The 14,695-nt window shown below is 39.8% G+C and overlaps 1 protein-coding gene across 3 annotated transcripts in view; it reads left to right on the forward strand.

Moving 5' to 3' along the window:
* Positions 1–83: 83 nt before the first annotated feature.
* Positions 84–14,695, forward strand: part of cttnbp2 (cortactin binding protein 2) — a 79,815-nt gene continuing 65,203 nt past the window's right edge. For 2 of the 3 annotated variants that reach the window (XM_007568526.2, XM_007568528.2), the window contains exons 1-2: positions 85–418; positions 10,250–10,357. In XM_007568526.2, coding sequence (XP_007568588.1) covers positions 338–418; positions 10,250–10,357 — 189 coding nt within the window. In that variant the 5' untranslated portion in view covers positions 85–337. Of the gene's footprint in view, positions 419–10,249; positions 10,358–14,695 lie in introns of all 3 variants that reach the window. The other variant, XM_007568527.2, reaches the window with a different exon arrangement.

A 14,695-nucleotide genomic window follows, 5' to 3' on the forward strand; every position in this document is an offset into this window, starting at 1 on the left:
AGTTTCAGCTGCAGCTGTGAAGGAGCCATCCAGCCAGCCAGAAGGTCCCCTTTTTTCAGTAGGTAGCACACCAGGTCCCCGCATCTGGAATTGACGCGTCTGTCGGCCCCCGCCTACAGGACTGCTCGCTCGCCCGCCTCCTCTCAGCTGCAGTAGCCTAAACACTCAGTCGTGTGCTCCTGGATGTTGGCAGAACTGTCGCTTTCTATTCAATTGGTCAGATTCCGTCTCTCTTTCTTTTCAATGACCGTTCGGGGCGTGCTTTGCACTCAGTAGCGCAATAGTTAATGTGTGTGCCGGATGCACCCTCACTCCAGCAGACCGCTACAGTACGAAGATGGCGTCGGAGGGAGCCAGCGGAGAGCAGCCTCCTCCGGTACAAACACTGGTCGCTGCCGCGCCGGGAGGTATCGACACGGTAAGACGCGTGTATGGAGGCAAGCTATCCATAGACGCTGCATCTTATTTTTTAAAAATATTTATTTCAGTGTGGAGCCGTGGCTGTCATGAGGAAAAGACGGTGAAACGTGCTGCGCATCTATTTCTCTAAAAGGCTCTGGAAGCAACAGCGGTGGGCAGCGCGAGGCACTCGGCTGTCTCTGGAGAAAACACGAGCCTCGTCCCCGTTTGAGCCGCAATATTAGCCTAATTTGTCCTTAGCAGACCTCAGTAATGCCATATATTGCCTTTTGTTGCACTAGTAAGTTGCTTTGTTCACCTAGCACGGCCTCTCTCAGCGCTCATCTCGTAGTTGTTATGTTATCCCGTGTTTTCCAGCTCCCGATGAAAGGAAAAGTGGCGCTGGTTGTACAGGTTGTGACTCATTCTGTAGTAGCTACACAGTACCCAGGGCATACACTGCGACTCCATTCCTACTACGAGATTTGTTTTCTCTATTTGGTGCAAAAACATAATATTTTGGTTTCACCATTAATTTTTATCTAAAGTCTAAGAGGGGTTCTGTTAAATGAAATTAGGTGCTTTGTGTGAGTGTTTAACTAGAGATGCCTGTGTTATCAGATTAGTTTTGGCATAATTTATCATTATCTATAAAACTCAGCGTCATGGCTAGTTTTTTTTATCCATCCATCCATCCATCCATCCATCCATCCATCCATATATTATGTTTTGTTCTCTCTTTGATTTTCTGAGTTACCAGTCGGAAAAACAACAAACCTCCCCCCGAAGTCGGAATTCCGACTGGGAAACTCAGAGCGCACCTAGAGCAGTCTCAGGTTTCTGCTGTGCTTGATTAGCCTCGGACTTCTGAGCTGGCAGTGACGTCACGCCCCAGTTGAGAGTGCTTTGGTTTTAAGTCACAAGAGGGTGGGATTTGCTACTTTGCTAATTGCTATTACCAATACCAGTTTCTGCGTATCCGTTCAGACAAAAAAGGAATATTTTTACACAAAAATGGGTATGTTACAGCGCTTCTTTAATGAACGATAAACCATCAGAAATCCTTTGCCTATAGTTTATACAGCAGCTTTTACTTCTATATGTGCAACCATATTGGACACTGTTGATCTGTGAGCTCTGAGTGTTTAAGAGGGCATCCTTGCTGTTTGTCCCAGTTTTAGAAAGTACAGTTTCCAAGTACAACCAGAACGCATCACCATCATAGACTTCTATGCATGTAGAGCTTGGTAATAAATGATCTATTATCCCTTCTGACGGCTTTACAGTAAACCAGGAGCTCTGTTTTTTATGTTGTTGATTAAATGCATGAAATACATAGAAATACATTAACAGCTTGCAATGCTGTTTGCAATCAGTAAGTCAGCACCAAAACAATTAGCAGATTAAACATCAACTCTCATCTGGCATCTTTCCCATATTTCATTTTTGAAACAAGATTTGCTATATGTTATATCTGCCATTATATCTATCTCCCAAGTGGAGTCTGGCTGCAGAATTGACAATGGAGGGTGTGTGTTCTGTCATCTGCATTTTTCTGAATTTCGAGCAGCCAGACAGGAACAGCTCCTTGGTAGAGGAGTCATTTTTACAAGCATGTGCACCAATGAATATAACCGAAGGAATATTTACTGCAAAACATTACACATACCTGTGAAAACATCTAAAGTAACATTAATATGGGGTTAAATTTTGTTGTAAAAGCCTTGTGTAGACTGCTCTTGTGCATCCACTTGTTGAAAACAGTCAAGCTTCCTCACTACAGCAATGTCTACTGTTTAAAAAGAGCTTCAGGGAAAGTCGGCTGGCTGTATCTTCTGTATAAAAACTAAAGTAATGGCAATGCCATGACGGAATTTCAAATAAATCTAGGTAAAAAAATGACCTGAAGACAACTGATTAAAGTCTTTTTAAAGTTAATGTCTAATTTGGATCTACATCTCTGTTTATTTGTCTGATTTTTGTCATCCTCTTCTTTAAAGGTGTTAACTTGTGTTGTGCATGATTACCACATAAAAGGGTGTTTATGTAACTTCAGGAAAAATTGACTTCTATAAAATGTAAGGCAGCAGTTTTTGAATAGGACTGGAATGTCTAGATTTTATTATTAAAGGTCTTTTATGATGAGTGGAGAAATTCCAGCTGATCAATATAAAAGAGAGATTTGGTTGATTCATTTTTAAGAGGATATTTAAGGGAAGAAACATGAAAAGAGTGAAGTCAGAGAGAAGTTATTTGGGAAACTGAAAGCTGTGTGAGTCCAGACTAGGGACAAACTCTGGCTCCGGCATGTACCGAGGTTCAACCCCATCACAGTCCATCCTGAAATCTGTCCAAAGTCGCTTGTTCGCCATTGTCTTTAGGAATTCCAGCTGATCAACATGATTCTTACGCTTCCCGTGAAACCTTAGACAAAATACACAAAGTGGAATGTGTTGCCTTTTAGTTCAGTTTTCAGAAACTACATTTTTAAGAAAACCTGGAACTGTATTTTTAATTTTTTTTCAATCACACTTGTCAATAAAAGAAAAATGCGTGCATAGCGTTTGTAAGAAAAGCTTTGTTTTCTCTCTAAAGGGTTCGGTTTCACATGTTTGCTGGCACCTAGTTGTGATTTCTCACAGCAGGTTGCAGCTGTGCTCTGGCAGTGGCTCAGCTCCCACTCTGCAAACTGATCACTGTCGCTCCAACCAGGAGCATCTTCGTTCAGGGCCGAAGAGTCTGTCGCTTCTTTAGCCATGAACGGGGCTGTCAGTGACTTTTTTGCCGCTTGCTTTCTTTCAGCGCTGGTTGAACTTTAGTGACAGAGTAGCGCCTCTGTGGAAGTTCCTCAGAGGATCTCGGCAGGTGGAAATAGGCTCCAACAGAACGGTTGTGGGCCCTTAGGTCGGTTGGAGGGGAGAGAAGGGAGGTGGGGGAGGTGTGGGTTGGACTGGTGAGCTGAGAAGAGCTGGGGGGGTCAGTGCAGGAGAAGGGGGTGGAGGAGGACATGTCCACCAGACACCTTTCTAAATTGGTATAATTTCAGTGACTCAGCGGACATAGTTAGGAGTTCCGTGTCACCTAGCCGTCCACCCTAACTTCTCCTCTAACACCCACTGAGCGCGCTCACAAGAACCTGGAAGCCACCGCATGGAGGCGAACAGGTGTTCAGAGTTAGGGAGAAGGGCCGTTTGCCTCTGGGCCTTCTCCAGATTTCAGCCGGCAAAAGGGGGGATTCCGCCTCAACGCTGTACACCTCCCACCTCCCCACCGCTTCAGCAGACTACCTCCACCCCCCGCCCCCAACACCACCTCCACTGAGCACCATGCCTGCTGAAGTTAAATAAAGCTCTGTGCTCTTTGCTCACCCCCGTCAAACTGTCTCTTGTCAGCCTAAGGTGGGGGAAGTTTCCTGACTGCGGACTCTGAAGCACCCTTGCTGAAGGGTCAGAGGTTGCTTCTATTCGTTTACAAAAACTTTTTTTTTTTTTTTTTTTTGCATGGTATTGTGTCTGTGTGTAGTCAATTGTGTTGAATTCCTTTTCTCTCCCTGAGAGGCTTGGAGGTGGGTTTTTTTTTAAACATTTTGCTGCAACCAACAAAATGTTAAAAATCTAAAGGTCTGATTTAGATTTTTGATCAGAGATGCACAGGTCGGAGTTTTGTTGTCAATTTTTGACCATCAATATTTAAGGTTTGACTTTCTGATACAATTTTTCTTTCTGAACTATACTATAGAAAATATATATAAGCAGCAGTACCATTTTACAATAACAGTCCTCTTATAAATGTTTAATAAATAGTTAATAGATGGGTTATTAATTTGTAAACATTTTGATAATTATTAATGGGCTTATCATGCATTATTTAAGAGTGAGAAAGGGACAAATCTGACTAGCTTTTTGCCAAGTAGTGAGCCAGATCTCTTCTGTATAATTCAACCAAAGCTGCAAAATTAAACATTTCAGACTAAGTCACTGCCTTGTAGTAGGTAGCTTCACAACTTTACTTTAAAGCTCCTTTTAATAGTTGTGGATGTGTATATGTGGATGTGGATGATATATTGGAATGATAAAGTGAATGATAAAATATTATATGCTAAAGAATTATGGTTACACATGCTCATTGTACTTAGATGGTAGAAATTCAGTCTAAAATGTTTGATTTAGAAACTTTACATGAAATATGTAAACAGCTTTGACTCACAATTTGGTAAGAAACTGATCAGTTTGGTCTCTCTCCTGTCCTTATTAATACTCGATAAACACTTATTAATTATCTAGTTTATTATAATGTATGAACCATCTAAGCATTTTGTGCGTAGGAGAGCAGTTGCTGTAAAACAGACTTTTACTGTTATTTCAAAACAAAGACATTTCTGTGTACAGTTCAACAATAAGCAACCAGTCTGCAGAGATTCACAACATTATAACTTTGCAACTCCTTTAGGAGACATTGAAAATATTGGATTTTAAAAGGCTAACAAAATGGATCTTTTTTCCTAGTAATTGTCGAAAGTGATGGGTTGAACAATTTTACTGATCTAATTTTAATTCAACAATGAAATGTAACAAGCTCACCATAGAAAAATAAAAATGTTCTGCCAGTTATTCGATCAGGGTCTTTAGTAAATCAGAGTAGACAAGTTGCATTAATAGAATATGAACCAGTGTTTCTATTGCTTCAAATTGTTTGCATATTTATATGTGTATGTGTGAGTGTAAGCGTGTGTGTGGGGTGTTTCTGTAGATGTCTGTGAGAGAGCATCGGAAGCCTAATGAAACTTTCATAGAGGTTTGTCAGATGAGCTCATAAAACATTTGTGGAAAAGCTGCCTCTCCATGGAAGAAGTCACGGTTTACAGTTCCATCATGGGTCTGCCTAGTAATGCAGGACAAACATAAAGGAATGTCTGATTCTGCTAAATCTGATTGTTCAAATGCACAACCTTCATGAGCCAAATGTTCAGCTGACCTCTGAAGCTCAATCTCACTTCAACTAGAGTGATGAAAACCCCGGAGCCAATCATTGTCAGCCTCCTCTGTTGGGCTGCTTATATAACTTTGGCCTGGTTTCTCACTGCTGTCAGCCTGACGCCTGGGGGCGGCAAGCCTTCATGACCCACCGCCCCCTCCTCCCACTCTGAAACATCTCCAGATGAACGGAGAAAGCAGATTCAGACTTGATGCCACTGTGTAAAGTATAAATAGTCTGGAGACATCAACGCATATTGCTTTCCACCTGGATTAAAAAGACAAGCAGTGTTAATGTGATACATAGGTCTGTCATGATAACAAATTTTGCAGGANGTCGAAAGTGATGGGTTGAACAATTTTGCTGATCTAATTTTAATTCAACAATGAAATGTAACAAGCTCACCATAGAAAAATAAAAATGTTCTGCCCTTTCTTTGACAGAGGGAGTAGCTGTTAATCCAACCGAAAATTAAGGCGTTACAATATTACCACTGTCTGATTTTCTGACAGTGGTCAGAAAATCACTAAACTGATTTTCACTAAACTCATAACCAAGTCTGTTTGCTGATGTCATAACAACAGTTTTGAATCTTTAATTTACCAGAAAAAAGCTGATCATGTTTAAATTAAATTAAATTGGACTGTTTGACTTGTCGATCACTGGTCTCACCTTTTCACCGGAAAAGTAGCTAATTGGTTCATTATTCACAATTGGGTGTCATGATGGGATCAGTTTGAATTGGTCAGGTATAACTTGGTTCAGGGATTTCTGTCCAGTATAGCTTTGAGCTGGAACAATGCAACGGCTATGAAAATATCATGGTGAATATAAATGATAAATATTAATAGCTTACCAAGTAAAAACTACCCTAGTTGGCATATTTATTCAGTAAATGAGTTCTTTTCATATTTCCTGGATAGTATGTTATATTGTACACTGTTTTCCTTTTGTATGGACTGTACATTAGTTTGTGGAAGACTTGCATTTCCTTTGCCAGCAGGATATAAGAAAGGATTTTGCACACCATAAAAATGTTCTGTCTTTTGTGGTATGGATGACTCAAGCCCACTAAAGAGGACCATGGCTAGCAGTCAACCTTTAGACATTGGCCACGCTACCAGGGCCCTTGGTGCATGGTTCATGGAGCAAAGTGTAGTTTGCTCACCTGTCCATTGTGCAGGAATGTCAGAAAGAAGGAGCACTTTGCACTTTATCGCTTAGCTCAACTGCCAACTGATGGTGCTGAGGGTTGGATGTCAATGAAAACTCCAGGAGAAGTCCAGAGAGGCGAAAGCGCTTCCTGGAAGAAGCGAGGGTTAGAAATTGGATAATGAGATCATTTTGGATAATTTAGTTATGTGGTGTCGCTCCTTACTTTCTTACATCTTTCAACAGTGTAAAGAACTGGTATTGTCTGAAAAATAATGGATTACTAACTATGCCGACTGATAACACTTATTTACTACATTTATGCAAAATTAATTTTAGAGTATCATTAGCTGATTAAAGATGTAGATTTATCATCTTTCTTCATCTCTCTAAAAGGCAAACTCAAGGTTTTCGGGGATAACTTTGTTTCTTCTGACCTGTTTTACCTGCAAAGGAACTTTTGAAAAACAGAGGAGGACATCTGAGGTCCAGCAGGTTCTGATCTCAGAGAACAGTGTTAGACAAACTAGTGAATACAACTTACTCTTGGCCAAGGTCTTATTGTGACACCTCAGTGATGGACTGGGTACAGTGGTTCTGAATGTCCTGTTCCTCAGCTCAATCCAGGGGGAACTTTCAGCAGAACATCTGCCCTGCCAGACTTCAAGATTGCTTCCATAAAGTAATTTTACTTGTGTAGTTAAATTGTCACCATGCACTACAATCCTTCACAATAAATCAGGGGCAAATCAAACAATAAATTAATGAATTAGACGTTTGTAACAACTTAATGACATGGCTCTTGGGTGCTTGTTAAGCAAACCCGTTCTATACAGAAACCGTTACGAACTGATTCTAGCACCAGCTGTTTATCCACCAACCTCCTTGGTGGATAAACCCCATTTTGAGCTTACATCGTGATGTCATGGGGTAGTCTACTGGTATGTGTCATCACCTGAGGAAACAAAAAATAATAATTCATTTTCAACACCTAGTTTACTTGTCAGGTGCAGGTTGAATGTCATGAAGATTTCACTGAAGGTCTTCAGACATACTCAGCAACATGCTCTGACGTGTTGCTGAGGTTTAAACAAGCTTAGCAGAGTTCAAAGAGCATGATTTGACATGCATCTAAATAAGCAGTTCATAACACATTAGAGATTCATAAGGATTGTGTCTTTGGTGCAATGAAAATAAATTCAGCTCGATCTAATGTCAAGAAGAAGCCACTTTGCATCTCATGTGCATCTGTTTAAGCAAATATCTCTAAAAGTCAGCTCTGTGAGCATCTGTGAGGCTACAGGAGGTAATGTTGTTTGGGTAAGACGCTGTCTGAGATCTCCTGGCTTAAACATGGCACGTTTTTTTGTACCGGCATTCAAAGCTGTTAGTTAAAGGAGTGTTGGCCTGGGCTAATGCTGAGTGATGGACCTCTGCTGCACTCTGATGTAAGAGATGTTGTTGTCACTGGTTTCAGTGAGCAGCCTGCCTTTAGAGTGAGCAGGTAACAATCTTGCCCGTTGTGCAAGACTGTGGCGTTCCTCTGTGTGATTACATTTAGCTGATTTATTAAGGCTTTATTGGACAAATGACGTTATAAAAAAAGCTTCTAGAGATTAGGAATGCAGCTTGATGTGGCTTTCTCAGCTGCCTGCTCAGCTCACACTGAAACTACAAATTCTGCTTTCACCAACCTTTAAATGGTAAATGGACTAAACTAATAGAGTGCCATTCTAGTCATACCAATCACTCAAAGCTCTTTGAAACCAGAGCCTCATTCACCCAGACACACACAAATACAAACACATTCATACACCAATTTGACATGTGCAAAGTAAAGAAGCTAGAATCAAACACACAGCATTCAGCATGCAGGACAACTTTTCATATTGACTGACCAGTCCTTATTCAGGACTAAGTGAGTTTTATCACCCATAGGTCTATAGCCAAGTGTTTTTCCCATGTCCCTCCCTTGCTTAGCTTTTGGTCTCAGTGATTACAACACTTTTCAGGGTTTCTTCGAGAAACAATTTGACACTCAGCTCAGGAATGTCACCTGACTGGACCATGTTGTGTGGTTCCAGGATGTAACCAAGCACTGTGGTATTTGGGAAAGATAAACAATAAACTTATTAATTTAACACCTTACCATAAAAATGGCCAAGGTTCTGTAACATACTGTACTTACTGACTCATCACATAAGTGCGTTTTGTCTGAGTATTGGCCCAAAGGTTCCTGTAAGGACATTACCGAAGTATTACTTTCATAATGCAAAGATTCTCCTAAAATGACTCTTTGACGCAGTTTGATTTGAAGGATTACAGCCTTTGACATTAAGGTTTTGGTCTACCATAGTGTATGTTATGTTATGTTAACCACAAATACAATGTTTCTCTGTATTTAGAAATTAACTTGTAACAAATGTATTAGGTGGTCTAATTGCTTTCATTTGACACCAAAAACAATAACATCTCTATACCTCTCTGTGAGGTCATGGTGTCTGTCGTGTATGATGGATTGTCTACCTGTCCGGTGTACAGCACCTTTTGCCTGATGACCGCTGGAGATTGGCAAGGACAAACGGGTATAAGCATTGGATCAATGGATGGACTGGACAATGGACGATTTTTATTATACCAAAATTTCTAATTTAATGTTGATAGTGATGAAAATGCTCAGTTCCAAATTTGATTCCAGGGATCTTTTCTTAAGGCCCAGGATTCACTCTTAAGAAATATATAGGTAATTACAAGGTAACATTTTCTTTGCCTTATTTAGAGCAACACCAATAAGTACTAGGCAATTCAGCAGCCATTTAGAAAAGACCGTAACAGTGTTGTTATACTGTATAGCAAACCAGCAGACTGGACAACACCCAGAAGTGTTAATATCCTTTGAGGAAGAATGAGCCCTGGATTCATTGTGCTGTTCATTGGTAGTCAGACTCTTTTTTTTGCAGCATTAATTTGTTATTTGTAGTTCTTCAGCACTGTGCTGGGAAACAAATCTGGCCAAGGTGACTTACATTTAAACCACCAATGTTAGCATATGTCATCTGGCACAATCCCTCGATATCAGAGCTTCAGTCTTTAAGAGCCTTTGTTATAGAACAGTCTGAAATCTTTATCAGTTAGCACCAAATACCTCTAACCCACACTTTTACTTTTGCCTTTTGACTAAAGCATTGCAAAGAATGACTTAGTGTGGGTTAGAGCTTGGCAGCATTTTTAAATATGCTATCTTAATTCTCAGACATGATTGGTCAGATGAGCCTCTGCAAAGGAGGATAAGGACTAAGTGTGTCTGTGTACATCATTAGCTCTGCTGTGCAATCTTGTTTTCCATCTTGGGCAAATAATCTCAAAACATGGATTATTTTGACAAACCTAGTATTGGCGTTACTGAAAATGTTTTATGCAGAGCAGTTTGTGGTTTACTGTCTGTTTGGTTATGACTTTTTTATTAATTTGAGTCTTAACATATTTCAATGCATTTCAAGATGATGGTCCACTGAAAGCAAAAGTTTTCCAATAGCTGTTTTCTGTGAATTACCATTGGAACCAGCTGCTCTACCCCACTTTTAACAGCTTGGCCTTTATTTTTTTACAACTTTATGAATCGTGTGTTTTTTAACTTTTTGTTTGATACTCTTCTTTTGCTCAGCTGTATTAACTATAATAATCTCTTTTACTAAAGGTGTGTTTTCTCTGGCTTGTCTTGCAGAAATGTGAGTTCAATATGGATAACTTAAGCAAGCCAGAGCTTCTCACACTCCTCAGTATCATGGAAGGGGAGCTGGAAGCCAGAGACCTGGTCATCGAAGCACTGAGGGTGAGTCCCAATGATAGAAACTGCAACAGATCAAAAGTTGAAAGTGTTATATCTGTGGAGATTGATGATAGATTTATGTCCCTAGAAATGTGTTGGTATCAATTATCATGAAGAGACTTGAAAGGGTCTACCTCAGACACAGAATACTTGTGGAACCACCAACAGAAAGTATTCTTGCTACTTTTTTACACTCTGAAAACTACATGGAAAGAAGGTTTCTATAACTGGAGATTTTGTAGGCAATTCGAACCAATTTCAATTTATTTTTAAGTACTGTAAATAGATACAGTATGTTTTTTTAGTACTTTCTGTCTTAAAAAGCTATTTATATAGTAAGGAAACAAGAAACAATGACAAGGTTTCCCCCAGAAACCTGGCGGTAGGGGCGCTAAGGCAGTCATCTAGTGGCCTTGTTGTTTCATCCTAATTAACATTCTTTTTTTTATCCTTTCATACATGACACGTCACCTTTAAAAACAGGCAGTGGCTACAGAGTTACAGTGAATAAAAAAGACATTTGACCTCAGTCTCTCTATATGTTAACATACTGATCATACTATTCTCCATTTCACCAAAGAGTCCCTTTAACCTGTTTATGCTATCACTGTGCCTGGCATATCAAAAAACCTATAATAAATAAACAATGCTTAGCCTGGTGATGTATTATCAGCCTGGTGGCCTGCCAGGCTGATAATACACTGAAGGAATTTCTGTAAAACAGCCCAAAGTGCTGGTAGATAAAGGCTAAATTCCTACAGGTTTGGTATCTAAAAATAAACTAAAAATAATGAAACCACGGTTCTTTTACTCCTCAAGGCAAATTATAGCACACTAGCATCTTTCTGTACATTTGTATGGGGGCCAAAAACAAAATGTCGACCATATTACAACATATACTGTAAATATGTTTTCCGAAGATTATCTCAATATAAATATAATTGGTGTCACCCTAACATTTGGAAGGAAAACAACTCTAATTTACCAGAATATGTTGTTAAATCATTCATGTTGTAACTGTAGCTACAAAGCAGCCATTATATCATGATCAGTCATTCATTTTTTATATCTAGGTTGGAGGTGTCACCAAAAGGGTTGAGAGAGCAGTCGGTGTTAAATGGTTAAGCAGTTAATATTTTAAAACTAAGACTAAAATGATCACAATTGGCATTTAGCATTTCACATTAGTATTATTGTGATTAACGTGGTTGGCATTAGTGAAAGCAGCCTCATTGTCTGAAGAGTACTGGCCTTTTTTTGCTAAATGTTTTGTTCTCCAGAACTTCATTTCCCAGAATCTCTTCCACTGCCTAGGAAGTGGGGTCAAATACCACGCTGTTCATGTAGATTATGTTGCTTCTGCAAGAGTGCTGCTGCCATCAGACGATCACAGATCTCCGTTCACCACATCATTTTCTAATGATGTGGTGAACATCACCACATCATTTTCTAATGATGTGGTGAACGCTGTAAAACCAGTGAAATCAGACTAAAATGGTTTCAATAATAGATTGTTGTATAATGATTATGGTCTAAAAACAGAGTTATTTAATTCTAGTCTTTGTGAAAGTCTGTAGTTGGAACAAGTCCCAATTAATGTACAAACTTTAAATGTGCAAACTTTAAATGGATTTAAAGTTTGCACATTTTGCACATCCAGTTTTAAACCTAAAACTGGATGATCCACAGTCCTGGGATTGTTTTGTTTTTTTGTATTTGCATTAAAATATTCTAACTTTACTTTTAATACTTTCTCCGGGGCGTTGCTCTATTCTCCAAGTAATTCTATGAAGATTAGCCGTTCTTTGGTAGATTTCTGCTGTGTGGGATGTAGTTCTGGTGCCTCGGGTGAAAAAAGCAGCAAGGAGAAAAACTGCCACAGAGAACTGCCCTGGTTCCTGGAAAAGAAGAGCAGAGCTTTACCTTAAGTGTGAGATTCACAGATGACTAACTTTTTCAAATCCAGCCTGTTTCTGTGATTTGCTGAACGCTTCAATCAGATAAAACAAACAAACTTCCAATAAACTAATTTAAGTGGCAGCCTGAATAATCAACCTACGTGTGTATACATGTTGTTTTGAACACCCTACTGATACTGTCATTAGGTAAGTCTTCTCTTGCACCGAAGAGTGTTATTGTTGTGCTTGTCTATGGTGCATTTACTGAATTGAAAAAGATTGGAGTTATAGTTTCAAACTTAAAATCTGGTAACCACCCATCTGTTTTTTTATAGATCTGAACAGATGATTAAATGTCGTTTTGCTGTTCCTCAGTACTTCTGTAAATTGCAATGACCAAAAGTAAGGAGACACTTTAAGATTCCTATTTTTGTATAGTTAAGATGACAGTGATGAGTGTGTAGAGGACAAGCCAAAAATAGCTAGAGACTGCTTAAATAGTGGTGCACCGATTACAGTTTTGACCAATACCAATATTTTTGCCGAAATATCGACACGTTGCTAGTTGATGTCACACTTGCAAGATCCTTTGTATTAATTGCCAACACTACGACTACAAGATAAGAAGGTCTGTGGATTTACAGCATGTAGATGTGCTACAGAATTCGGTGTGTTTCAGATCAGTAAGAAAAAGAAAAGGCGACCCACACACCTACTGTTTGACAGATCATCGGTAGAGCCGGTGCTTAAATTAACTAATCAACCCCTGCTGTGTTCAGATGCTCATAAAACATAATAGAACGGACTGAATGTTCCGTTCTTTGTGTATGAAATGTTGCTGTGTTTTTTGTTGTTGAATCCTGATACATTATTGGAGTTATCAGTCAGTTGCTATGGAACAGACCTATGTGTAGCATAGCCGACACAGCGAGGAAAAAGGCAAAAATGGAAAAAAAGGACAAGTAAAAGAATTGTTTTTACGCTCAAGCGTTCTGCATGTGCAAAATTTCTGAATGAAAACAATTAACATGCAACATAGTGATGAAGTCGCAACAGTAGGGTGACTATAGCTAACTTGCAACACAATAACGTGTAACATAATTTGGTGGGTGGGTCTGTCAGGCAGCCCTCTCTCATGCAGAGCAAAAAGTGACAATGGCTGATTTGTGGAACTGTGTAAGGTTTATCTTACGTGTATCAGCCGCCTGCCGATCTTCTTAAATGAAGGAAGTCGGGACTAATTTATCACTCCTATGCTTAATTGTCTATGCTAATAAAGATTAGCATAGATCTTGCCACCAAAGCATTATATTTCTAAAATCTGTTCCACAGTCTAAAACTTCACTGTCCTCAATGACTTCACCAGCGGGGAGCTGAGGGCAGCAGGACTTTCAATGGATGATGTATTGATCTGTGGTTACTAAATACTGAACTTGAAGTTTTGTTGTTCTCCAGGAGACGGAGAACGAGTTGAGTTATTTCTGAACAAACCCTTGCAGAACCTTCTCTCGCTGCACTTCTGGATTTAGGTCGTCTCAGCTTGGCCGTGCTCCACTTCAGGCTTGTCCTCCAAAGCGTTTTTTTGTGTGTAACACAAAGAATTTCTGTAGAAAAAAAAATACTATCAACACTTGTAAAAACTGAACGTGTATTGTGACCCGGTAGTGGATCATTCATTCTAGAACGGTCCCAAACCCTTGCAGGACTGATTGGTCTGAATGAGCCGAACAGACAGGAATGGTGTGCTCATACTGAGCTTATTTCCCTGTGCCATCCACAGCCTCGCTGATACTGAACTGGACCTCTTGCCTCCACACACAGCGTCATCAGCTCCAGGGAGTAGTTTGAATCTTTACTGAATTTCCTTTCCCCTGACAGTCTTTCTGGGTCTGCCATGTTTTCTTCCACTCTGACAGTCTGACATCTCTTCCACTCTAAATACGTTTGTTTTTTTTGTTTTTTTTCACCAGCCATTCTCATATGCTTTCTGCGGACGTTAAAGTTCTTCCCTGTCTTTTTTTGGGGGGGGGATGGTTATTATTCGTCTCTCTCTGCAACTCCGGCACAATGTATCTATTTATTGTGTCACCAACGAGTCCATCTGAGAAAGACATGAAAAAAAAAGAAAGAAGAATATCTTTCATTTAAAAACTAAGTGCTTTAAAGAAGTTTGAATCCTGAGCTGTCAGTTCCAGTTTAGCCGATGTTGAGCTGCCAAGGCAAAAAGGAGGACGGTAGAAATGGAAGGTTGATGTCTCAGACAAAGCAGTCCACTGTGACAGAGGGGATTAAAACCATTCCCTCCATCCCCTTCATGCTTCAGCTTTCTCCCAACGCCCCTTGATAGCCAGAAGAAAAGTATCATCTGGCCACCAGCTGCTAGGCTATCAGTGCTATTGAATATTCTTTTATGGGTAGCTAATGTAACTGCAGAAGCAGCCAC

The sequence above is a fragment of the Poecilia formosa genome, unplaced genomic scaffold (assembly GCF_000485575.1).
Source record: "Poecilia formosa unplaced genomic scaffold, Poecilia_formosa-5.1.2 Scaffold224, whole genome shotgun sequence".
NCBI lineage: Eukaryota > Metazoa > Chordata > Actinopteri > Cyprinodontiformes > Poeciliidae > Poecilia > Poecilia formosa.